The sequence below is a fragment of the Taurulus bubalis genome, assembly GCF_910589615.1.
Source record: "Taurulus bubalis genome assembly, chromosome: 3".
Classification (NCBI taxonomy): Eukaryota; Metazoa; Chordata; class Actinopteri; order Perciformes; family Cottidae; genus Taurulus; species Taurulus bubalis.
The window spans coordinates 28,695,283-28,720,082 of NC_136591.1; the positions used below are offsets into that span (position 1 = coordinate 28,695,283).

Below are 24,800 nucleotides of genomic sequence, written 5' to 3' on the forward strand. Positions count from 1 at the left end.
TGGTACTAGTGGTTCTTGCAAGAAGCCCAATGACCTTCAAGACACACACACACACACACACACACGCACACACGCACACGCACACACACACACACACACACACACACAGAAGTTAACAGAGCAGCAAGCTGTCTGTGAATATATTGATATGGCCATGTTGGTAGTAGCATCCTTGCCTTGTAAATTATCAAGCTATCTAAATTATTTTAAATCCCTATTCCTTTATTTATCTTGAACAATAAAGTTAGAGACCCCCACCAGAAGAGTTACCTGACCATACAGCAGCAAGAAATAACTGAAAAACAACTATCTTTGGCCAGAAAATGAAATACCCTACTCAGGTGCAATCACTCTATAAGAGGCTATATGTGTTACCTCTTTTTCTTTTGTTCATTCGTAATGTGTGCTGTGCTCTGTGCTCTGTGTGTGTGTGTGTGTGTGTGTGTGTGTGTGTGTGTGTGTGTGTGTGTGTGTGGGTGGGTGTGTGCGTGCGTGCGTGCGTGTGTGTGTGTGTGTGAAAGTGAGATTTTTAATTTGTAGATTATTTGGTAACACCTGTGAGAGTACAAGTACCTCAAGTACACTTCAGCCTATCCAATAACCCAATACACTAATGTAGCCTAGCATACGTTTTAAACTATAGTTTCTCACACAAGCATGGGTTCCCATAAATAAAGAACCTGGCATTTGTCTAGCACATTACCTCTTTGTGTCTAGGGCACAGGCTCTTTTTGTGGCGCTGTAACTACACCACCAGACACAAATTGGGAAAAACCCACACCCAGGTTTTCATAGCTTAATAGCATTTAGTATCATGCAATTACCAACACACCATACTGCTGATATCTAGAATGTTTCCTAAAACTCAAGTAGCTAACGTAGCTTTCACAATTTCACAATGAATTCGTAACCATCGATATAAGACTGAAATTAGTATGATGCTAGCATGTAATTGTGGATGGGCTGTAAGCTAACGTTAGTTTAGCTAGCATGACGACACGTGGCTGAAATGCAACCAGTGTCTCTGTGACCCGGTTCCGACTGCGCGCGCCGCTGTTGACCTGGTTCGGACTGTTCCGGCGTGACGCACTTTCTAGTCTCTTCGCTGTCATCTTCTTCGGCGATCGCCATCAAAGTGTAAGTAGTATTAATTTATACATATTAAAGAATCTAGTGTTATGTGTCACATTATCCGTTAGCTACATTAAGCGAGTATCAGTACAAATAACGTAGCTAACGCTAAGTGTAGCTCTTGACATCACAAAGTTGATATAACTCAAAAGTTAAAATCAGTCAATCAACTCACTTTGTCTTTGACTCCAGCAGGACCGATGGACTGTTTGTATGCCGATGAGGATGCCAGTTGATTGAGTAGCCAGTGAGCCATTTTAGTCCACAATTAAAGCCCCAATGGGCCGCTGGCAGTAAGTACATTGTTATCCCTTTCCTTTTAAAATCAGCTATGAAAGTCTTATTTTGCCAGTTGAAAAAGTGACTTATAATTTAGTTTTTTGTGTCATGTTTCATGTCACCTGTAAACGTATGCGTGGTTGTTATTAAAGATACTGCATGCAGTTAAACCAGATAAAAAAAGTTTGCAATGCTCATCTCTCATAAACACAGTTTACTGCGTACAAGTTGTTGTCGAAACAACAACCCTGTAATACATTATATTATGCAAACATGAAGGTTATACAGTTGTATTGCATTATACAGAAGTCTTTCTAATATGTTATCCACCCCATTTTATATCAATGACCAATTATATACAACAATACATATAATACCATTATAAGCTTCATGTATTGGTAGACTTTGTTGCACAAATTATTATACTGCAATAGTGTTGTCTAGGTGTACCTAATAAAGTGGAAATTATGTAAAAGCCAAATATTTAGGCCTAGAATATCCCTCACATATGGAAACTAAAAACACATTTTCACCATAAAATCAACAACACAGGACTCCACAGCTGTGATTAGCGATTGGTCTCAATATTCTTCAATATTTACATATTTGTTGATGCTTGTCACCCTTTATATATCTGGTTGTGATTTGAAAATATGACTTGTGGTTTTTATCATAACAACCCCAAAAAAGGATAATTTCAGAACAGATTTTTAATCGCCATATTAATTGTCCCACAATTTATTTGTATAAATATAACTTTGTATTATGGCCATTTGCTCCAGGCCCAATGAGATATTTTCTAGGTACTGTAATCACTGTACCTAGTGATGTTGTGACTCTTGTGCAATTCCAGGCTTCTTCTGCCTGATTACTTATCTTGAGTTCACCCTGATGTAATCCTGATCAAACAGCTGTCACAGACCTCTCTTAGGAAGGTAAAGGTTAACCAAGACTGTTAAGGCACCTGTCTTTTGATCAGCAAAAATGTACACACAAATGTACTGTTTGACTGTAACATTAAATCACTGTGTTGGAGGACATGGGTTCATTGTACCTTTTCTTTAGAGTAAATGTAACATTATGCAACAGTGTCTGAGACAGTTAGTTATTAAGACAAGTATACGAGAGACCAAGTTTGAATAGTAGGATATATTGTCTTACATTGTCATGTAGTTTCAGTGAAATTAGAATATGATTTAGCTACGAAGAATACTGCACAAGTCATACACATATTTTAAGTAGTCTAAAATAAGGCTTTAATTGATTGTGTGATTTTATTTAAATGTTTGTTGCATCTTATCAGTGGCAGAGAAAGTATTCAGATTCTACAATTAAGTCAAAGTACCAATATCACTATATGCAAATATGTATTTCAAGTAAAGCCGAAGCTATGCTTCCCTCGACCATTAGTAATCCAACTTCCACTCCGGTCGGCATGACATTTTTTTCGCTATCAGGGGGTGTACGCTATGAATCTGTGCGGATATCAGCTTACAATCAATTTGTTGTGACCATGTGGGCCGTTCACACAGCCACTACACTACAAGTGGTCGCCCAAGCCATTGGAAATATTGGGTTTCAGAGACCATTGTCGCTTTCTTTGTGAATGGCTCTTAAGTCCTGTACTGAAAATGTTACCGTAAAAGTATAATATGTAAATGTACCTAAAGTCTAACATGTAACAGTACTCAATGCATAAAAACGTCCCCTGTGAGTGTATATACTATACAGTATTATTCATGCATAAAGGTTCAAGCAGTATGTTACTCCTGTGGTTGATTTGAGATGGAGCTAATTGTCAACTATTTTAGGGATGCTTGCAAATAATTATTATGGTCAAATCTGCTAATGAAACGCCCACCACAGTAACCAGGGCTTAAAGTGACACTTCCAAATGTCTTGTTTTTTTCTGAACCACAGTCTAAAAAGATTCAGTTGACTGTAATAGACAAGGAATAGACTTTGTTTGTGGGAGACATTTTGACTTAGCATAGAAAAAAGCCCACGCTAATAACGCTAAAGATGACTGTGTTCCATTTAGGTGTTCCAATAAGCAATGCCAGTTAGACATTATGCACTATAGCAGGGCTCAGGAACTGGCACACCTAAATGAATGTTAGATGTACTTATAATATAAAAATAAATCATAATATTGTGTGTACACAATATTTAAAACGTAAAGAGTAGCATGGCATGAGAAAAGATCATATAGGATCATAAAAGAGCCAGTGCTACAGCTTTAAGACGTACTCTAATATGTAGTGATACAACTCTCCATGTGCTGGAACAAAAGTAGCAGGTACCTAAGGTTGCAATTCTGTGTGAATATGATTCGTTGTTCAGCAAACAAACGAAAGCAAAGGCTTACTCTACTTTCTGTAAGAGGCCTGCATGTATTTGTAAATATTCAGAGAGGACGCTATAGTGTAACCTTTGGGTGTAAAGTCAATAAAGAGCTGCAGAGTATTTACTTCTCTTTTTTTACATGAAATCCCAACTCTAAAATAGTCAAATGTCTAACAATCATTTGACTTAAAGACAATAGTTTTGAAACATTTGCAATGAAAAACCAAATGGCACACACAACTGGATAAAACAAACATGGACTATAATATAATATTGACCTGATTACAATTATGCTTCTTTATAGTTAAAGATATGTAATAAACATTAAAAGATTATTTTCTCCATTATAAATGACCTTAAGATCAGCCTAATGTCTCAAGGAAACAACCTCAAACAAAAGAAGAACAGGTAATGTCACATAATCACGTAGAACATCCCCACCCAGTGCTGACAGTCTTAGTTTGTGAAACGTTTTAACCTTTGGCCTGCCACAAGGACTGCTCAAACTTTGGAATCAGGGCAACACATTTGCAGGTCCTGGTGATCACATACAGTACGATTGGACCACTATAAAAGCCAAGGGACCAAAGCACGAGAATTAGTCTTCACAGAAAGAGGAGGACTCTGCTTACCTTAAGGCCTTCAGGAGCTTTACTAAGCCCATCATGGGGGGTATCAAGCTCTGCCTTTTGCTGCTGCTGGGCACATACGCACTAGCCCGTAAGTATTGTGTTTTTATTATGAAGATAATAGCTATAGTATGTTTGTAATATAAATAAATATGTATGTCTTTTAAGGGTAAATCCACTTTGGAGAAAAAAGTTTGTGTTTGTTTAGTGTTTAGTTTTATAAACTATTTTTTTACTATCTTTTTTGTGAAAATACCTAATAGAGTGTTTGGTAGTATAGTTGTGTAAGTTGTGTATCTTCAAATCATTTTCAAATGACTAGCACAACACATTAACACTTAATAATGGTTTAATTGTATCTATAAATACAAATTTTATATCATTTTAGTATTTCATTTCTAAGTTTTTAAGCAGTTTGTGGCTTTTTATAATGTTAAGCAAACACATGTTTTTATCCTTTACAGAGAAAGATGTGGGAAGTGTTGATGAACAATCTCCAGTCTGCCTTTGTGAGTTGCCTTTTCATTCTTAACACTGATTATAAGATGTGATTTAACTTGAAATACACAGCAACGGTTCCACCTTTGAACCCTCACGGATGAGCTCACCTGTCAGTAATCATTTATCATGTTATCTTAGTGTTCAAGTAATTAAACGCATGGATAAAGTTGTACAGTGTATTAACGTTACAAAGCTCTAACTGATGTTTTAAATATGTTTTAGTGGCCAAAAGATTCAAAAACTTCCGGCGTTTTGTGTACGACTATGAAGCTGAAACCTTAAACGGCATGAATGGAGCCACAACAGATAAGAGCGGTCCCAAAGTCTCCTGCAAAGTATGTCTCACAGCCCTGATCATTACTGCAAACACTCTCTGGACCCTGATTAGAAACCATTAGTACAAAGAAAAACTGTTAATTCTGCTACACAGGTTGAGATTGAAGTGCCCCAGACCTGTAGCTTCATCCTCCGTACAACAGAGTGCTCTCTGAGCGAGATCTATGGTATGGACACAGAAGGGAACCCAGAGTATCGCCCTGCGGAGGGAGCTCTGGCTTTCAAAGATGCTATGGCTAAGTAAGTTATGTTTCCAGCAAGTATTTATATTCAGCTGTGTTGTTTAGTCCTAAAACTGAAACGTGGAAATAAAAGAGAAGAGTGGGCTAATGGGCAGATTGTAAATGATGATCTGTCCACGACAACAGGAACCTCTTGAAGTTTACAGTCGAAGGACAGACTGATGTCCGACTCTACCCCGGGGACGATGAGACTGTCAACATCCTGAACATCAAGAGGGGAATTGTCTCTGCTCTCATCGTGCCAGTAATGGAAGAGGATAAGAACGACAAAATGGTAGCTCTCCTCAATGTTTTATTGCGTTACATTTGTTTTGTCAGTATTTACAGCAGTTACCAATCAATTCAGGTCAGAGTCACCGTGTAGAGATTGATTCTGATTGCGGTGAAGACTCATGCACAGATAAACAAGTTGCACAATAAGTAGATAAGCCGCCCGAGTTACAGGTGATAAACACGCTTATGTAGAATGTTCTCACAATGACAGTCTTCAGCTGCAGGTCAAAGTCCAAGATACCTTTATCTTGTTAATGGCATCACCTGCTCTCATAATGGGGGGCAATCTTTTAGATCAAGCGTTAATCAGATTCAGGGAGGATTGCTTAAGGACGAAAAGCATGTTTCCCACATTTTGTAACTTTGTTTTTTGATATGTTTCCAAGATCCTAAGTATTTATGATGCCCCTCTCATCATTTTCAGTCCACCGTGCATGGAGTGTGCCCCACCGACTTCAGCGTCAACGCCAGAGAGGACATTGCCACCGATGTGACTGTCAGCAGGGATCTTTCCAAATGTAGCTTTTTCACTTACGACAAGCAGACCACCAGTCCCATGGCCCTCATCACTGGCATGGTAAGAGATTAAGTGACAACCTCCTGCTAGCACAATCTCAAACTAAATCCAGGAGTTGTTTAGATTGAGTACGGGATTCAATTGCATGATATCAATTAAAAGAAGCTATATTTTCATGGTATAAATCAACTGATGGATTGCCCTACAATGCCAGCCCACGTGAAACTGAAAAAGAAATCAACGTATTCCCTTCACTGTTTTCCAGCAGTCTGCTCTTCATCATAATCTAACAAAACATTGTTGTCGTTCTACTATCAGGACAACCGTCTGTTCAAGATGATGACCAGCACCCAGACTTGCAACTACAAGTTTGACAACCAGAAGAAGCACATGACCAGTGGAACCTGCACAGAGAAACACAACTTCCTGCCCCTCTCCCCTGTGTAAGTTTCATCTTTTAGACTTCAAAAGTGAGCAGTTTCTAGAATGGGCAGAGAGCCATAATTCCCACTTCTTGAGAGCAGAAATGGACATTGTTAATGTAGTTTTGTTATATTATTTGTGTACAGTTTAGAAACATTTCTGACTTATATATGCTTTAGAAAAAGTACATTTAGTATGTTTGCATAAATGTTGTTGTGCTGGATGGATATGAACATTGTATTTTACTAACTGGTCCATATTTCCCAAAAGTTCCAAACCAACATATAGAGATTTATATGTAATAATATAAAAATGTTTTGCCTATTATGGCCATTTGATGAAATTGTCTCCTTTTCTACAAACAGTAGTGAATATGGAATTTCCACTCTGGTGAAACAGACTCTGACTCTAAAAGAGACCAGCAAGATCAATGACAGAATCTTTAACATCCGTGAGTGTTTTGGTTTTAAAAATAGTTCAAAAAGAAATGCTCAATGTGTCAATTGTGTCAAAATTGCTGCATTTTTATATTGTTTGTGATATAATTCTCTGCAGATATGTACATCTACACAACCTTGCACTTGGCTGTTTCTGAGGACAAGTCTCCTGTGCAGACCAAGGATACTGCCATTGCCACCATGCAGCAGCTGAACACCCTGTCAAAGACCAGTGAGGGCGAGGACCGTGCCGGCCTTTTCTACAAGCTAGTGTCTGAGCTGCGTGGCCTGAAAGTTGATGTTGTGGGATCTGCTACTGAAGAAATGATGGACATGTCCCAATTTCTGACATGGCAAGCTTTGACTCAGTGCGGTACCCCAGAATGCACCAGCGCCATGCTGAAGATTCTCAGGACCTTTAACAATGGTTCTCTTGAGGTTGATGCTACTGTCTACGCCCTGGGAATGCTGTCTAACCCCTCCCGCCTTATGGTGAAGGACATGCTGGCAATGGCTCAGTACAAGCAGAGCAAACCCATCATGTATGCCCTGAGCAATGCAGTCAGGAAGTAAGTCAATTTACATAAGATCTTTTTTTAATCTGAAGAAAGCTCTCCTCAATAATGTAGCAGTGGATGGGGGTTTATACTGTAAATTAATCACTAATGTCTAAACTTGTCACTAGACTGTACCAGGCTGAGGGCGTCACCCCCGAGATTACTGCTGTTTCTGAGTTCATGATGTCCATCCTGGGCGCAGACTGCGCTGGAGAGAAAGAGCTGACCTTCCTGACCTTGAGGGTAGGTAACCAGCTGTGAACACAGCCCGCTTATGAACACAACTTTTTATGGCAACTCCCAGTTCCATGTTTTTTCTTATTGTCCTTTACTATTACATCCAGGTTATTGGAAACATGGGAGATGCAATGGAGGCGGCTGACGCTGCTGTAAAGACCACCCTGATGAAGTGCATGAGACAGCCTGCAACCACACTGTCTGTGCAGCTTGCTGCCATCCAGGCTTTCAGACGCATGTCTGCGACAGATGAGGTAACTAACATCCCCCAACACAGATAAACAATATATTAGATTCCCAATTTTATAGTTTCCACGATGACAAACACGTGACTGTTGTTTTTCTATCCAGGTTCGTTCCAACCTCCAGAGGGTCAGCCAGTATCCCAAGGGTGCTGTGCAGAAGCGCCTGGCAGCTTACTTGATCCTGATGAGGGATCCCCAGGACAGTGACATTGAGATGGTGAAGAAGCTGCTGACGCAGGAGCAGAACGTGCAGATCAAGGCCTTTGTGACCTCCCATGTCTACAATATCATTTCCTCCACTGATTCAGAGACCCAGAAGTAAGAATAGAGCACCCTTCAACCGACAGCACAATCTTTCTTTAATGGAAGTACTGTGTTAGTTTAACAACCCAACTTCTTATATTCCGCTGATTTTTTTCTTTTCATTTCATTTTCACCCAAGGCTTGGTCAAAAGATAATGGCTGCCCTGAAGGACACTGACGTCACCACACACAGCGACTATGCCACAAAGTCTGGCAACTACAAGCTGGGCCTGGCACAAGGGAGCATGCAGGCTGCCGTCCTGGGAAACGTTGTCTTTGATCCAAGTAGCCAATTGCCAAGGGAGGTGATGCTGGAAACTACATTGAAAGCTTTTGGTTTCAGCATGGATCTTTGGGAGGTATGTAAGACTTTAGGACATAATAATCAGGAATGCATTGCGGTTTCAAATTGTAGTTTTACACCGACTGAAAACACTAGCAGCTGAAGGCTACATTCATAGGTGTCTTCTTGTTATTATTACTATTGTTTGTTCTGCTGCACTTTTTTCAATTAATTTGGCCGACCCTAGTCATCTGCTCGTGAAGTAAAAACAAACTAGTATTTAAACAAATTATTTGGCCCAGATTCAGACTGTACCACTCTCAATCCACACTGTTTTTTAATCAAATTGTTTTCTTTTTCCAATAGATTGGCATGGAAGGAAGGGGCTTCGAGCCAACCATTGATGCTTTGTTTGGAAAGAACGGATTCTTCCCTGACACATTGGGCAAGACGATGTACTGGACTTTAGATAAGATGCCACCAAAGATGAAAGAGGAACTGGGGAAATGGGTTTCTCCCCTGGACACAGCAGGACGAAAGGTACATATTGTGTGTTGTTATTTATGTTAAACACACTGAGATATTATTTATTTATTATTATCATTTAAACTGATACCACCACAACTAATACAACTTTTTGTAGATTCCCGAAAATCTTGTGAGAGAAGTTGTTCGCAACTTCAATAAGCTGGTAAAGGAACTGCAAAATCAAGAGGCCCCAGAGGCCATGGCCTACCTGAAGATAATGGGAGCTGAGCTTGGCTACATCAAGGGCAATGATCTGAAGTTTATTGCTGAAAACGCAATCATGTATGCAGACATTTTCATGAAGATCATTCCTACACAGGTACAGTTATGTACTCCTGTTATACATTTAATATATTGCCTTTTTCTATACCACAGCGAGAGAGATTTCAAACTGTCCTTCTTTTTCTTTTCTTTTTTACAGATTGTGAATAGTTTGATGTCCAGCACTGACAATGAGATTTTTGCCCATTACATCTTCATGGACCACTCATTCATGGTGCCAACAGCATCTGGCCTGCCTCTGACATTTGCTTTGTCTGGTACCTTCGCTCCTGGAGCAAAGGGAGGCCTTAGCATGGCTCCAAACATGGTACATTTTATAATATTTGTCCTCAATCTACCCTCAGTGCTCTGTCAAAAAAGTCAACTAAAGTGTTGTCATTATGTTTTTTTGTTTTATTGATGTACTTCTTTAAATTTCCTGCAAAAATTATTACGATAATAAAGAGTAAATATATATACCGTAGTAGTAGTACAATATATTGTAGTTGTATTATAATAGCAGTGTCATTGTATATTTTGTCATAACTCTGCAACCTATTTAATTTCATGTACTCTATTTTCTTTTTCACAGAAGGAGCTACTGTTCTCACCCTCTGTTGGAGTTGAGTTTGTGACTAAGATGGGTGTCCATGTCCCTGAATTTGTTGTGTCCGCTGTTGAGCTGCACACCAACATATACCACGAGAGCACACTGAATGCCAAGATCACAATGGATCAGAACCAGGTCAAGCTTTCCATACCCGCCCCACAGGGCACCACAAAGCTCTTGAGCATCAGGTAACACAAAACACAAAATACATTCATAAATGATATATCATGAATGAAAAGTGTTTTAGAGGTAGATGGCGATAGTTAATACAGAATGTTGACCGAAGTTTTTAGAAGGTGGAAACTGATGTTGCTGTTTTTTTCTTTAAAAAAGCAATAAAGTGGTGATTGTGGGTGCTGGTCAAGCTGCAGTGCTCCCACACACAGAGGGTGAAGAAAGCTGCAGACCCCTTTTCTCTGGAGTCAGATACTGCACCAAAACAGTCCGTTCCAGCACTAGAGATGATACTGCCGTTCCTTATTTCCCCCTGAATGGAGAGTCTAAGTAAGTAGATCTTTGAAGCACCTGTGATTATTTTGTCAATTTTAATATCAATGATTGTAACATAATGATTGATTACACAAGGAAGGTGACAAGAAAATGGTAATTTAATTGTGTCACGCCTCCGTTTAGTAGAAGTAGTCCAAGTTTAATACAAAAATATGTTTGTGTTTTCTAGTACAATATCATAGTAGATACATTTTTTTAAATGTAACTCTTTTCAACCTAGGTTTTCTGTGGACATCAAGCCTTCTCACGAGGTGACTGAGTACACAGCCACCATCGCGTACAAACTCCTCAGCGAAGGAAAGGACGGCCACCATAAGGTTGATTCTGTGAAGTTGGCTCTGAAAGCTGAGGGTATGTGCATCTTATTTGGAAAAACCTTATAATAAGTTTTTCTATTTGCCATAATATCTTAATTTTTCATTTTCATAGGGTTACATACAGTGATCACGTTATACTTTTGCTCACTTTAGGTTCTCAGCCTACCGAGGCTACCGCCACCATGAAGTACAACAGGAATAGGAACGTTTTCACCACACAAATTCAGGTACCTGACTTTGACGTTGAGGCCGGCGTTAAGATTGGCATGACCGACAGTAATGCCAAAGGCAAATCCATCACCCTCGAGATCACCAACAAGAACGTGCCCCAGCTCTCCCTGATTGGCCGTGCCAAGTGAGTCAACCCAGCTAAAATATTTGTTTATAAATAGTACATCTGAGAGCTATATACTGTAACATGCTCATGTGCACAATAATGCAACACCATTTGTATATACAGGTATTGACTTTATATCTCTATTAATCACAGGCTTCAGGCCATGAACGATGGCATGCTGCAGGTTCAGCTGTTAGTCCCTTCACTCAAGACTGATGCCGCCATCACTGCTACCATGAGCAAAACTGATGGACTCACCATGGAGATAAAAAGTGATGTCAAACTCCCAGAGACCTCCTCCATTCAGGCAGTCACATTCAAATATGGTATGTCTTTTCAAGAAAATACTACTAATGGACTTCAGAGATTTATCATTTTTGGCATTTGTCTCAAACACTGTCTCAAAAGTAAAATGCTAAATGCTTTGTATCTCAGGTGAAGACCAGGCTGAGATTCAGCTGATGTCCAACATGAATGCTGATACTAAGATCCTGGTGCCTTACACTGAAGCCCTTCAGGCCTGGCTCAGGCAGTTGATGGAGGATGTCATGGACCAGCAGGTTGTCAACACAGACATGAAACTGCGTCATGTCTTCAACAAGGCAGTCGAGGTGAAAAGAATATAATCATTACAATTATTTATCAGACCTTTACTTGATTCTAGTTCAGGAGTCAGCAACCTTTCGTATCCAAAGAGCCATTTTGACCTTTTTCCACCCAAAAAAAATTGTCTGGAGCCGCAAAAATTATTTGATATCACAGCTTCTGAAGTTTTATATATAGTCATATTATATATACAAAAAACAATAGTTTGTTGTATTTATGAAAATATAGAACAAGCATGAAGACATTTTTTTTACATTGTATTGCTATTTTACCTGTTTATAACTATCAAACAAAAAGTAGTCATGTGTCAGCTACATTAAGGTTAATTAAAAACACAACTATGCAGACCTTCAGGTCTATCTATATTTGTGGCTCATGTAGTAGAGTGTTTGCCCTGTAACTGCAAGGTAGCGGCTTCGATACCTGTCCTCTTCAGTGAGTTTTACATTTTAAACGCATTTCTTTTGCTACGTTTACACTGAGCGTCCTCCTCACTAGAGCACCGCAAACGGAGGACGGATCCGTGTTTACTAACGGACGCCTCACTGTGTCATGAGCTGACACAGAACCAGCAGCAGTAGTGGAGTTTGGAGACGTGATCCACTTCCTGAAAGTATATCTACTTTACTCAGTTTAGTTTGCTGCAGCAGTTGAGGAATCGCTCTTCTGCACTCATCTGCGCGCGAGGGCGGGGCTCTGAATCACGAGTAGCAGCTGCAGGGGCGGAGGCTTGACAGCGACGTGACGCACATTTTAGTGAAATAAATATTTAAACATTTATTTTTATTTTCAGTGACACAATATCACCTAAAACTCCAAGATAAGAGGACTTCTCTTTAAAAGTTTTTCCACTGGGCAAAACAAAAAAAACAAAAAAAAGTTGTCTTTCTTTTTTTTTTTTTGTCAAAGCCTCAGGGAGCCGCAACAGACGGGCTAGAGAGCCACTTGCGGCTCCGGAGCCGCAGGTTGCCGACCTCTGTTCTAGTTCTTCCATACTAAAGCATGAGAAATGTGGTGTTTTTTTCTTAAGGCCAGTGATATCTGGATAGACAAGATCTCAGATGATGGTCCCTCTGTTAAGACTATGATTAACAGAATTGCAGATGAGGAAATGCCCTCCATGCCTGAAAACCTATACATGAACCTGTAAGTAAACCCCATATCTAATAATAATAATTATTATTTTTCACAACATTTACTCACCAGTTGAATGTATATTTAAAATGACATAATAACAAATGCTCTGCTTTAATCCCTACACCAGTGAGAGTACATTCAGATACCAGTTCAACCAGGACCGTTTGACCATCACTGTCCCTCTACCTCTTGGAGGAAAATCATCTGAAGAGCTTAGGATACCTCCAATGGTCAACTCCCCACACATCTCAATGCCTCAACTGGGCATGGAGTTTGCCTCACAAGATATCCAAATCCCCACTTTTACCATCCCCTCTGAATATGATCTCACCCTGCCTCTGATGGGAATGGTGGAGGCATCTGCCAAGGTCAACAGCAACTATTATAACTTGGAGGCAACTATGTCTGCTGGTAACAACACTGCAGAGTCTCCTAGCTACTCAGCCAAGTTCAGCGCCGTGGCCGACAGTCCAATCAAACTTCTCTCCTTCTCAACTGAGGGTAATTCTTTTTTTCTTTTTTTTTAATTCTTGTGTTTAATTAAAATAATTATATGTTTGTTTTGTAACTTTAGAGAAACATAATAAAAGTTCACACTCATAAATATTTTTATATTTTATCTGTTTTACAGGAGCTACAACAATCAAAGACACAGCAGAGAAGACGATGAAATTCACCATTGATGGTTCCCTGAAGCATATGCTAATGAACACAGGTTTTGACGTGTTGGAAACAGTTGCTGTCACAGACAATGTAATGTCAACAGGAAGGTACAACATCTATCTCGTCACTGCTGTGGGCGTGGATACATCGCTGACTATTACCACCCAGGTCACCTTAGATTCAAACATGCTCTCTGGAGATATCAACACAGACGGAAGTGTGTCTGTTGGATCCATGACTGCTAGCACCACTTATCTCCACACCTTCTCTGTTGAACCAGCAAAGAAAGAAGCTAAACTGGAGAGTACACTGAGGCTGAACTCTGAAATCCTGAAGGTTGCCAACAAGATTAAGGCATCATATGCAAATGAGGAACTTGTGATTGATTCTAACACCAACATGGACACTGACCCCATCAAGCACACCACCAAAATGAGCCTCAGCTACAAAGATGTCAAGCTTACCATGCAGTCTGACTCTGTGACCAAGGCCGATGAGCGAATGCTTCGTAGCCAAATGGAGTTCTCTGCCTCTGATGGACAGGCCAGCCTCAGGATAGAGAATCAAGCGGAAGACACAGTGAACCGTGTATACTCTTTGTTAACTGGGTCCATGAACCCTTCCGGCTTAGAGATCAATGCTGATGCTTCTTTGAACGTCTTCTCAAGCCTTGCCTCTCACAAGGCAACCTTGGCCCTGAACATGAATGGCCTGACCACCAGCTGTACAACAACTGCTCAGCACAGCCCAATGACCTTTGAGAATGTTTTCCACGGTGGAGTTGACACCACTGGTGCCACCGTGTCCCTCACTACTAAGGGAGCCATTAAAGACAATAAGGCTGAGCTCAATGTTGAGGGCAAGATTGCAAGCGCAGACATGTATCTCAACGGCATCCTTAAGGGTAACCTCTTTGACATCAACACCTTAAACAGAGTGAACTTCAGACTGAATGAAGATGGCTTGATTCTCTCCAATAGCATAGTTGGATCTCTAAACGAGATGAGGACCGAAAATACCAACTCACTGTCTCTTACACTGAGATCTTTCATGCTCCGCTCCAAGACTGACAACGTCCTTGACAAGAGGAACTCCTACATGCAGGACATCGCAGTTAACATGGAGCGTTTTACTGCTTCAGTTAATGTGAAGAATGACCTGAAGATCATGGAGATTAACTTTGTGAATGATGCCCACTTCAAGGCAGAGCCCTACAACATGGAGCTGACTGGAACCATGATGGGTACCTTCTCAAAGGAAGAGCTGAAGCACACTTATGAAGTCAAGTTTGTTGATATGGTCTTTTCAACAAAGTGCAATACCATCGGTAAACTCCTGGGAGCTCAAATTACACATACCACTGATATGGAAGTTGCTGGTCTGACCATGAAATTCAACAATGTGGCTAACTTCAACTCACCAGCTCTTCGTATGGACAGTACAGTCAATACTGTTGCTGCACCCTTCATTCTGAACATTGATGCTATTATCAACGCAAATGGTGCAGGGTATCTCTATGGGTTAGGGCAGAGTGGCGAACTATACAGCAAATTCCTCCTAAAGGCCGAACCTCTGCTGTTCACGAATTCATTTGAGTACAGAGCCTCAACCACCCATGAACTGGAATCCGGAAACGCTATCAACACCAATATGGACAACAAGTTCAACAGCATGCTGAGCCTCCAAGAGCAAAGTGTCGCACTGAAGATGGCATCCACAGTAGACAAGCACACTTTCAACCAAGACATTAGTGCCTATAACAATGCAGAGAGAATGGGTATTGAGATGTCAGGAGCAGTTTCAACTCCACTCTTCAGTGAGGTCCCTCAAGATTACGCCATCTCTGGATTTGTGAAATATGACAAGAACAGTGACAGCCACTTCGTCCAGATCCCATTCATTGAGCATCTGCCTATGGTTATTGAAAACATAAAGACCACAATGATGAAGCTGATGGACCACAGCATTGAGATGCTGAAAGACATCAACACCAAGTATGAGATCAGCGCCCAATTGCAGAACAAAGTGTCAGAACTGAAGGAAGTTATTGATAACTTTGACTTCAACCTCTTTGTCCAAGACCTGACCAAGTTTATCAACTCCATTGAAAATGTCATGAGCAACCTGACAGCCAAGTTCCCAACGGATAAAGTCATAAATGTGCTGAAATCATTGAAGAATGCGATTATGTCTTGGATCCAGAAGCAGAACATTGTTCACAGCTTCAATGTGATTAATGCCAAAATAGAGGAAATCCTTTCCAGCTATGAGGTTGAAAAGATGATTGGGGCCATCATGGATGAGGTTGTTAAAATTATGAAACAGTATCAGGTGAGGGAAAAGATGCAGGCTGCTTTTGCTGCTCTCAAGTCAATTGACATTGAGCCTTTGCTCAAAAGAGTGATGGCACCTGTTCAGGAGCTTGTGAATGAGCTGTATTCTTTTAACTTCAAACAGCTGATTGATGACATGAGTGACTATTTCATGAGGATGGTACAGAAAATCAGATCTTTCGATTATGACACATTCACTATGGAGTTGAAAGAGAAAGTTGTAGATATGAGCAAGATTCCCTGTTTTGGAAAACTCTATGGAGAGTTCAAAGTAACCTCCCCTCACTACACACTGATGACCACTGCTGACCTCGAGAATACCACAACTACACCAGTCACACCAGATTTCAAATTCAACCTTAACTCAAAGGCTTCATCTACTTTGAAAGTCCTTGACTTCACAGTGGATGCCAGTGCTCATTTTGCTGCGCCCAAGATGAGTCGCCTGTCCATCTCTGAGAACATCAACGTTGACCAGTCGTCTTTCACACTTGACCACAAAGGAACAATGACTCTCAATGGCCTGTCAGCTCACGCTTCTGCTGAAACTACTGCAAAGGCTAACACTGAGTTATATGTTGCCGAGCTTGTCAACAATGCATTCTTTACCCTTGAAAATGGAGTTTCTGCCACTGCGGAGACCAGCTATAAACATGATCTCAACATGCCACCCTTCAGCATCTTCAGTGAAACATCAATGAATCAAAAGAATGTCCTTCAGCTGGATGCTGGTACTGCCAGTCTGACCATTACTAATCTGGCCAATGGAAAATATGCAGTTCATGACTTTTCAGATGAGGCAACTCACAAAAGTAACATGGAGGTGGTGATGGATCTCCACACAGCCAAAGTGACATTCACCGGAGCAACAGATAGCAGCCACTTCAAATTGAATCAAAATGCAGTTGCCGAAATCTGCATTTTCCGCCATGTAATTATTGATGCCAAGTTTGAGACAGAAACACCTTTCATGAAGGGCAGCATTGCAGATGTCAAATTCCAGGCTAAGGCTGAAGACATGAAAATTGATTTCACTGCCTCTCACAGTGCAAAGCTAACTGGACAGGTTGAGGGAACTCTCTCAAACTCTGCACTTGCTTTGGTCACACCTAGTGAGCTTATGATTGAGACCAAGAACAAGGGAAATGTCAAGGTTGCTCTTCCATTCAAGCTGTCTGGAAAGATGGATCTCCAGAATGACATCTCTTTGACCCTGAACTCTGAAGTGCAGCAGGCTAGTTTGACAGGTCTGGCTAGATTCAACCAGTACAAATACTCCCATTACATCACCATGGATAATGGTGACAAAGAAATTACCATATTTTCCCAGATCAATGGAGAAGCTAATCTGGATGTACTGAAGGAGCCTATCACCATTCCTAAAATAACTGTGCCATTTGTTGGCACGATGACACCAAGAGTGGAAGACTACTCTCTGTGGGAAGACACCGGCCTGAGCAATCTCCTGACCACAACTCAGCAGACATTTGACATGAACTCCAGGCTGAAGTACATGAAGAACCCTGAGATGAAAACCATTGAAATTAATGTAGATCCAATCATCAATTTAATTAATAACAATGTCAAAACTCTTCAAAAGAAAGTGCTCATTGGTAAGGATAAGGCTGCTGCCATCCTCGCTACATCTTTTGACCAAGTAAAGGCCGAGTATGAAAAGTACAGCATTGAGCTTCCCAAAACCATTACAGTCCCTTCCTACAAAGTTCCAGTGATGAATGTTGAGTTGTCCACATTCACCATTCCTCTGCCCGACATCAGTGTCATCACATCACCTGCTCTGCATGTTCCATCTGCCCTCAGCAAGTTCACTCTTCCAAAAATCACTCTGCCCAAAATTCAGAGCATCAGGATTCCAGTACTGGGAGATCTGACTTACGAGTTCTCCGTGAAAACCGCAGTGGTCACACTCAAAACTGATGCTAGCATCCTTAACCAGGACAGCATCATCATCAAACTTGATGCTTCTTCAATCTCTGAATTTGAGGTTCTGACTGGAAAGATTCAGGGCAACACCAATGTGAACACGGCCGGTGGATTGAAAATGGTCTCTGGCCTGTCTGTGAAACATGCAATGCTTGAGGGAAACCATGACAGCACCATCACCGTAAGCTATGAAAATGTGGATGCCTCCATCGCTAATTCAGCCAAGGTCAATTTACCTGTCCTGAGTATGGAAATCAATCAGGAGATTACTGGAAATCCAGAGGAAGGCCTTGTTGTCTCTATGTCCACTCCATCTGCAGGACTCATTGCAGTTCAAATGCAGACTAAGCGCCCAGCACAAGTGAAAGCAAGACTCTATGGTCGCTACCCGGTAAGATAACTTTTGCTTACTTGTTTGCTTACTAATACCCTTAGATTGTCATTTCAATGTGAATAGTGTATTTATATTTCAGTAATATTTGTTTTATGTCTCCTTTTATGTCTCCCACACAGTCTGAACCAACAACAGACATTGATATCTTGGCTCTGAAGCTGTCTCTGATGAACTCTGAGAAGCTAAACCTTCAGACGACCTGGAACATGGAGATGCCATATGAGATGATGCTGGGACTGAAGAAACAGGTGCCCACAGTCATGGAAGCGGTTTCTGATCCTGCTGTCAGGACATACAACACAATCCGCAGATATGCCAGAAGCCTTGAGGGTTCTTTTGAGCAGGCTAAAGAGCAGGGTAAAGTGATGTTCAAGAGGGCTGTTGACAACTTTGGAGCAGTAAGTAGTTCTAATTTCATGACAACTGTCACAGAGAAAACCATTTTGATCCTCAAAGCGTACCAAAAGAAAGTTGAAATTGTCCTTAATGCTGTTGTTAAATTTCTGAGAGTGACCAAGTTCCAGATTCCTGGGTATGAACAGAAGCTGTCTGGGCTTGAGATCTACCAGAAATACAGTGCTTTTGTTGCCGATGTATCTGAAGAGGCTGTTCAAAAGGTTCCAGAGTACTTTGCCTCCATGTTTACAGCAGTACTTGATTATGTCCGAGCCATTGATTTCACCATTCCTGGCACGAGCACCGTTGTCAGCGGAAGAAAAATTATTGATAACTTGTTTTCCATTTTGAGTAAAATTCAGGACCAAGTGCTTGTGACTGTTAGGAAACTGGGGGAAATCCAGCTGGAAGATATCATTAATAAATTATCTGCATTTGTGCAGTTTACCACTGAACAAAGCGAAAAGTTTCTCCAAATGCTTAAATCTCAGAATGTAGAGAAGCTGTCCACCTTTGTGAACGATGTATACAATGATGCCATCAACTCTCCTGTACTGGCTGATGTTGCCAAGCAGGTTGAAATTGCACACACACATGTTGTAGATTTTTTAAAATCTGTAAAAGATAAGCTCCAGAATATTTTGTCTGACATGTCTTATGAACAACTTGAAGCTGACATCCAGTACTGGATTGACTTATTGGTAAAACGTGTGAATTCTTTCCACAACAATGTCATAAAGACACTTAAGGAGAAAAGCAAAAGTGTTGAACAATTTGTGAGAGTAGGTGACAGACAGATTGAGGTTGACATTCCTTTACCATTTGTTGCCAAATTCTAACTGACTAACTGACTGTGGATAACTAGGATATACAACAGTGTTTGTATTGACTGTATCTGTTGTATAACAATGATGCATGTCTCTTAACTCTGTTTTTCAAATAAATTTCACTCCTAATTGTACTGTGCTCCCTTTGTGTCTTATACTATTTAAAAACATGTATGTTGCCTTCAATAAAGACAGTTTTACTGCAGACTGTACATCTCTGTGCATTTCTTGTATATAACTTAACATTAATGACAAAAAATAAAACGTTTTGCATGCTTATAAAAGTAATTTGAAGCGACGGTACTATAATATGATTTTTCCAGGCTGGTAAAATCGTCTTTAGATTTAATATTTCTCCCAATATATAAATTGGCATTTTTTTGACATGAAGCACTTAAGTTTGAGTCAAAGATGCTTCCTTATATCTCACAAATGAATAGTTACTCATTAATATATATTTATATTGTTTTAACTCACTGCTGCAACATGCCCATAAGTTATTTGTATCCTTGTGTCTAAATTTAGCTGATACACAAATAGCTTGCGTGACACAAGCGCTCTTATCATAAAACTGAGAATAAATGAGTGTTTGACAGTTCTAAAATGGACTCGCCCATTTTTCAATAATGGCTATTGGCTGTGTGTAATAATGAGCAGTGTTATCCAGATCATTTACTTAAGCAAAAGTAACATTACAACACTATACAAGAAGTATTTTAAGATACATTTTTAAAATAACTCATAATACAGGAAAATTAAGCCTTCACATAATGTTGTATTGTACTTTTAAACTCATGATGTTTTGTGTGTAAACTATAAGTCAGTAAAGTACTTGCTAAAGTACCCATATTGATGTTATGGGTAAATGTATTCGACGAAAAAAATCACAAATGTCACGGAATATTACAACAAAGTTTATATAATTATCAATACATATATACATACAGTATTATTTGAGGTATGTTGAACCTTATACCAGCTACAACACCACATTAAGTATTTGTCTTTGGTGTGGAAAAAAATGAGGCAAAAGTGGATAAGTAGGTGGTGACACACAATGACAATTTTTTATTGACTTTCCCAAAACAGTACAATTTCTTTTCTTACATTCTGTATTGTTTTTCCTCAAAAGAAATCATTGTTTCATTAGAACCTGTAAATTATGCCATTACAATAACATAGTCATAATCTGATACACTCCTACAAACAAATGTGTTGAGCACATTTTCATAATTTTCCTTCTCCATGGTTTCATAGTTTTATTCTTCAAAGTATATTAAAGAAAAAGATGCTAGATCTGATCAGGGAATAATAACTTAAATCAGAAGCACATGAAGGGGGCCAGTGTGGGAAAATTAACCAGTCCAGCACAATGCATTCCTGTCCTGTAAGTCAGCAAAAAGCCCAGCAACAGGAGGCAGGGAGGAATGTGACTTTTACACCATTGTAACCGGTTGGATTTATAAAAGATAACTTATTAAACTCTGATTTAGCGTATGGTTATTCAATGAACCACATAAAAATGACATGCTTGAATAGAAATAACTCACATAGTAAATCCACTAGGGTTTTTACCCTGGATTCCCAGGTCACAGTTTGAAACTGATGTTCATAGATGTCATTTGAACAAGCACTCCCTTCATTGTGTAAAAGATGACAGCAACACAACACTGCTTGTGAAAACACAGATCCAACATGAGCTCATTACATGAAAATAAGCTAAAATGCATTGATTTCTGTTGCCAACTTCAACGCTCCAACAATATCATCGTCATAATGAAAGACGTGAAAGTGGAAAGTTTGTATTTGTGTGTGCTTCTCAAAATCAATCAATCAATCATACATACGTCAGCTGTAAACAAACCATTAACATCTTCAGAAAAGCAAATCATTTTTTTACAATTTACATTTATTTTTTATCTAGGGTTTTAGTCAAAAGGATACCCTTTTGTTTACGTTTGTGTAATAATTATACAACTGTGATTTTAATAACATAACATGAAAAATGTAAATAGCCACACTTTCCCAAAATCCCATGTGAGTGTGCTACTGGCTCATAGAGCTCTGACACAGCCCTCTTTTCATGACACTTTTTAAGAAAAACGTTTCACTGAGCACTCACATGCTCAACCTTCTCTTGGGTATCACCACCATACCTGAAACTGAACCACTAGTGAAATAGAAAATGGACCACAGGTCTTTGAAGTCTGATGAGACATGCCAGCCTTTGAGATCGGATTTAAAAGTTAAGAAACATGGTGAGTATAGTATGTGCTTCAAATGGTAAGCTGTAGTGACAAAGCATCCCTATCCTTTGTTCGCTGTACTAGTTACAGGGTACAATGTATTTGCGCGACTTTCATTGCTTTGTAATCTATGATTAAAAAAAAGCATCTCTTTTACGAAATTGTAGCCACCAGCAAAGCATAACATTTTGGGTAGAAGCAGGCTTAGCAAACCTAATTTTTTTTAGAGTAATTGTACCTTTAACTAACAACATAGACATAAAAACTTGCTAAACAATACCGTCTAATGTCTCTCAGACATACAATGGTGTGTGTGTGTGTATATATATATATATATATATATATATATACACATACACACACACACACACACACACATTCTAACATCGGCCTATATAGACATGTAATACTGTAATCAAAAACATACTTTTTTGATGTGGTTCCAACTGACACCTGCTTTCTCTCACTGTAAACTGAAGATATGTGTTTATTTGTGGGTCAAACATTGGAGGAAACACCATGGGCACTGCTGCACTGACTTGAACTAAGGTTTAGAACGTTTTTTTTTTTAATGTGAATTGCTGTAGTGTCAAACAGTAATTCTGCTGTGCAATTTCACAAACTAAATATTCATTTTTACAATACAAAGTGGACATAAACGAGTGCAATATGTGCTTATTACAAAGTATACGGCTGTAACCTTGGCAGTAAGGCAGTGGCCTATGCAAACACTTGAAACACAAACAGTTAGCAATTTAAACAGGGGCTCAAAAACAGGCCTTTAGAAGAGCCATGTCCGCATTAGATAAATAAGGCGACGGCTGACATGAAGTTTGTCCTTTTTACCCCTCCACCTGTCATACTGGGATCATGTGACCCGCAAAGAACATGCTGTAACCAGTACATGTCTCTCACACACAGACACAGACCAACACAGACATACAGACCGGTTTCAGATTATCATCGTGTGTGTTCAAAACAACTTGTTTACAGTCATTCGTTTTGGCTCAAGCAAGGTCGTCCGATTACAAGGGAGTAACCAAGCCATGGCCACGGCCCATACATGTTCAGACACGGATCCCAGCGGTGGAAGCGTCTCGCCTGCACGTCACGGTTCTCCGAGACAGCGTCGATTCACATCAAAACACAGCATTTGAGACAACCTCCTGATGGCTTTTTCTGTTTTTGTAAAGACGCCCGTGTTGCAGTTTCGAATACCTCCCAGATGCCCTCCTTGGATTTGGCAGCGCACTCCAAATAAGCGTATGCGCCAATGCGCGCGGCCATGGCCCGGCCGTCCTCTGCCTTCACTGGCTCCAGCTTCAACCGGGAAAGCTCGTTCTTCACGTTCTCGTCGTTGCGGAGATCTTTCTTGTTGGCCACTAGTATAATGGGCACATTGGGACAAAAATGTTTGACTTCGGGGACCCACTTTTCGGGGATGTTTTCCAACGAGTCCGGGCTATCCACGGAGAAGCACATCAGAATAACATCGGTGTCCGGGTAGGAGAGGGGGCGCAGTCGATCGTAGTCCTCCTGCCCGGCGGTGTCCCACAAAGCGAGCTGAACTTGCTTATTTTCCACCTCTATGTCCGCCACATACGTCTCAAACACAGTCGGAACATACACCTCGGGGAACTCGTCTTTGCTGAATACGATCAATAGGCATGTTTTCCCACATGCGCCGTCTCCCACCACGACTAGTTTCTTCCGTATGTCTGCCATTGCTGCCTTGTTCCTACCTCTCGGTTGAATGCGGCATTAAAAAACCCAGACAGTCTCGGGACGCTCACTCTTCCTGCTTTTAAACTCTAAACAAACGTTGCCTCGTAAGCCGCTCCCGTCTAACAACTCCAGATCATTTACCAGCAACCACTGCGATCGCTTATAAAGCAAAGGGTGGCTTCCTAAATTTAGCAATCCAATCGGAAATAGGGAGGTGAGATCACAGTGTGAAAAGGAAGAGGTGATTGGATCTCACCGAGTTTCCTTATGTAGAGGGGGGGAGGGGGGGCATGGCCCACGAGGATACACCCGACCCAGGATCAGCCAAAATTGACTAAATCTAAATACGTGATGATATTTTGCGCGACGATTGTGTTTAATTCTCCTTTATTGAGACTCATGGGCTTCTCGTGATTAAATTTTTTCCCATATCCGAAATATTGTTTTAACTGTTTTAATCTACACTTATTCTTGTCCACAGCAATGAATGAACTAGTATGAAACACGCTTTCATTCACTAGTACATTTTATATCCAGCAGCAATATGAGCGCATTTTTTGTAGAAATGCGTATTCATAAAATGTTGGTGCACATTAAACACGCCTCGGCGTAACATTTACGCTACATTCACATGGCGTACAAAGGAGAATATGTCGGAAGGCACATTTACATTGATTGTTATACGCATGTCTACGTAGTTCACGCTATTTACAGGGAGGGGGCACTAGCGGAGGCAAACTCTTAGCATTGACTATCAAGCGAGCCTGGCTAAATCACCGCTCTCTCCAAGGAAACAAAACAATATAGAATTGGGTTGACGGCGTGCAACGAGCAGAGACCCTCTCTCCAAACGACAACGCGTGAGTATCTCCTCTTTATGTGTTCACGTCGAAAGCAAAATGTGTGCAAAGGGATGGATTTAAACGCGGCTGCCGTGGTGTGAGTATTTCCCCTTTTGTTTAGCGGTTAAGGCCCCTCTGTTTGGGACTTGAAGGGGGGGGCCATGTTGTTTAGCCACCAAGTGTTTGGGTGATGTTCTAGCTCACACACAACACCAACTTGGCGTGTGCTAGCTCTTGCTTGGGCTATTTGGGTTTTATTTGGCTCGTCGCATCCAATCAACGTGGAGAAAACGGCTGTATTTTTCGTCCAACACCGGAGCACACTTGCTTACTGTAATACAAAGGTACATTCGCGTATTTAACTTTGATGTCAATAATAAACACA

General features: G+C 40.4%; 2 protein-coding genes across 2 annotated transcripts; one reads left to right on the plus strand and one right to left on the minus strand.

Annotated features, from left to right (window-relative positions):
* Positions 1–4,421: 4,421 nt before the first annotated feature.
* LOC306733719 (apolipoprotein B-100-like) lies at positions 4,422–19,621 on the plus strand (the record flags this gene model as incomplete). Its single annotated transcript, XM_079215004.1, has 26 exons — positions 4,422–4,476; positions 4,850–4,894; positions 5,109–5,221; positions 5,317–5,462; positions 5,591–5,738; positions 6,162–6,314; positions 6,573–6,697; positions 7,043–7,128; positions 7,233–7,683; positions 7,800–7,914; positions 8,016–8,162; positions 8,260–8,471; positions 8,596–8,815; positions 9,106–9,279; positions 9,383–9,586; positions 9,689–9,856; positions 10,121–10,326; positions 10,472–10,642; positions 10,869–10,999; positions 11,119–11,320; positions 11,456–11,628; positions 11,738–11,913; positions 12,939–13,054; positions 13,173–13,546; positions 13,677–18,376; positions 18,499–19,621. The coding sequence occupies 26 exons, from the start codon at positions 4,422–4,424 to the stop codon at positions 19,612–19,614; spliced, it is 9,927 nt and encodes a 3,308-aa protein (XP_079071130.1). The 3' UTR covers positions 19,615–19,621.
* Positions 19,622–20,495: 874 nt separating this feature from the next.
* On the minus strand, positions 20,496–23,622 carry LOC306733451 (rho-related GTP-binding protein RhoB-like). The gene has a single exon (XM_079214687.1). It carries the CDS (start codon positions 23,571–23,573, stop codon positions 22,983–22,985), a length of 591 nt encoding a protein of 196 aa, XP_079070813.1. The 5' UTR covers positions 23,574–23,622; the 3' UTR covers positions 20,496–22,982.
* Positions 23,623–24,800: the final 1,178 nt, after the last annotated feature.

Bases quoted from the DNA above. Each gene is read 5' to 3' on its own strand.
- LOC306733451 (XM_079214687.1), bottom strand. From the start codon at position 23,573: ATGGCAGACATACGGAAGAAACTAGTCGTGGTGGGAGACGGCGCATGT.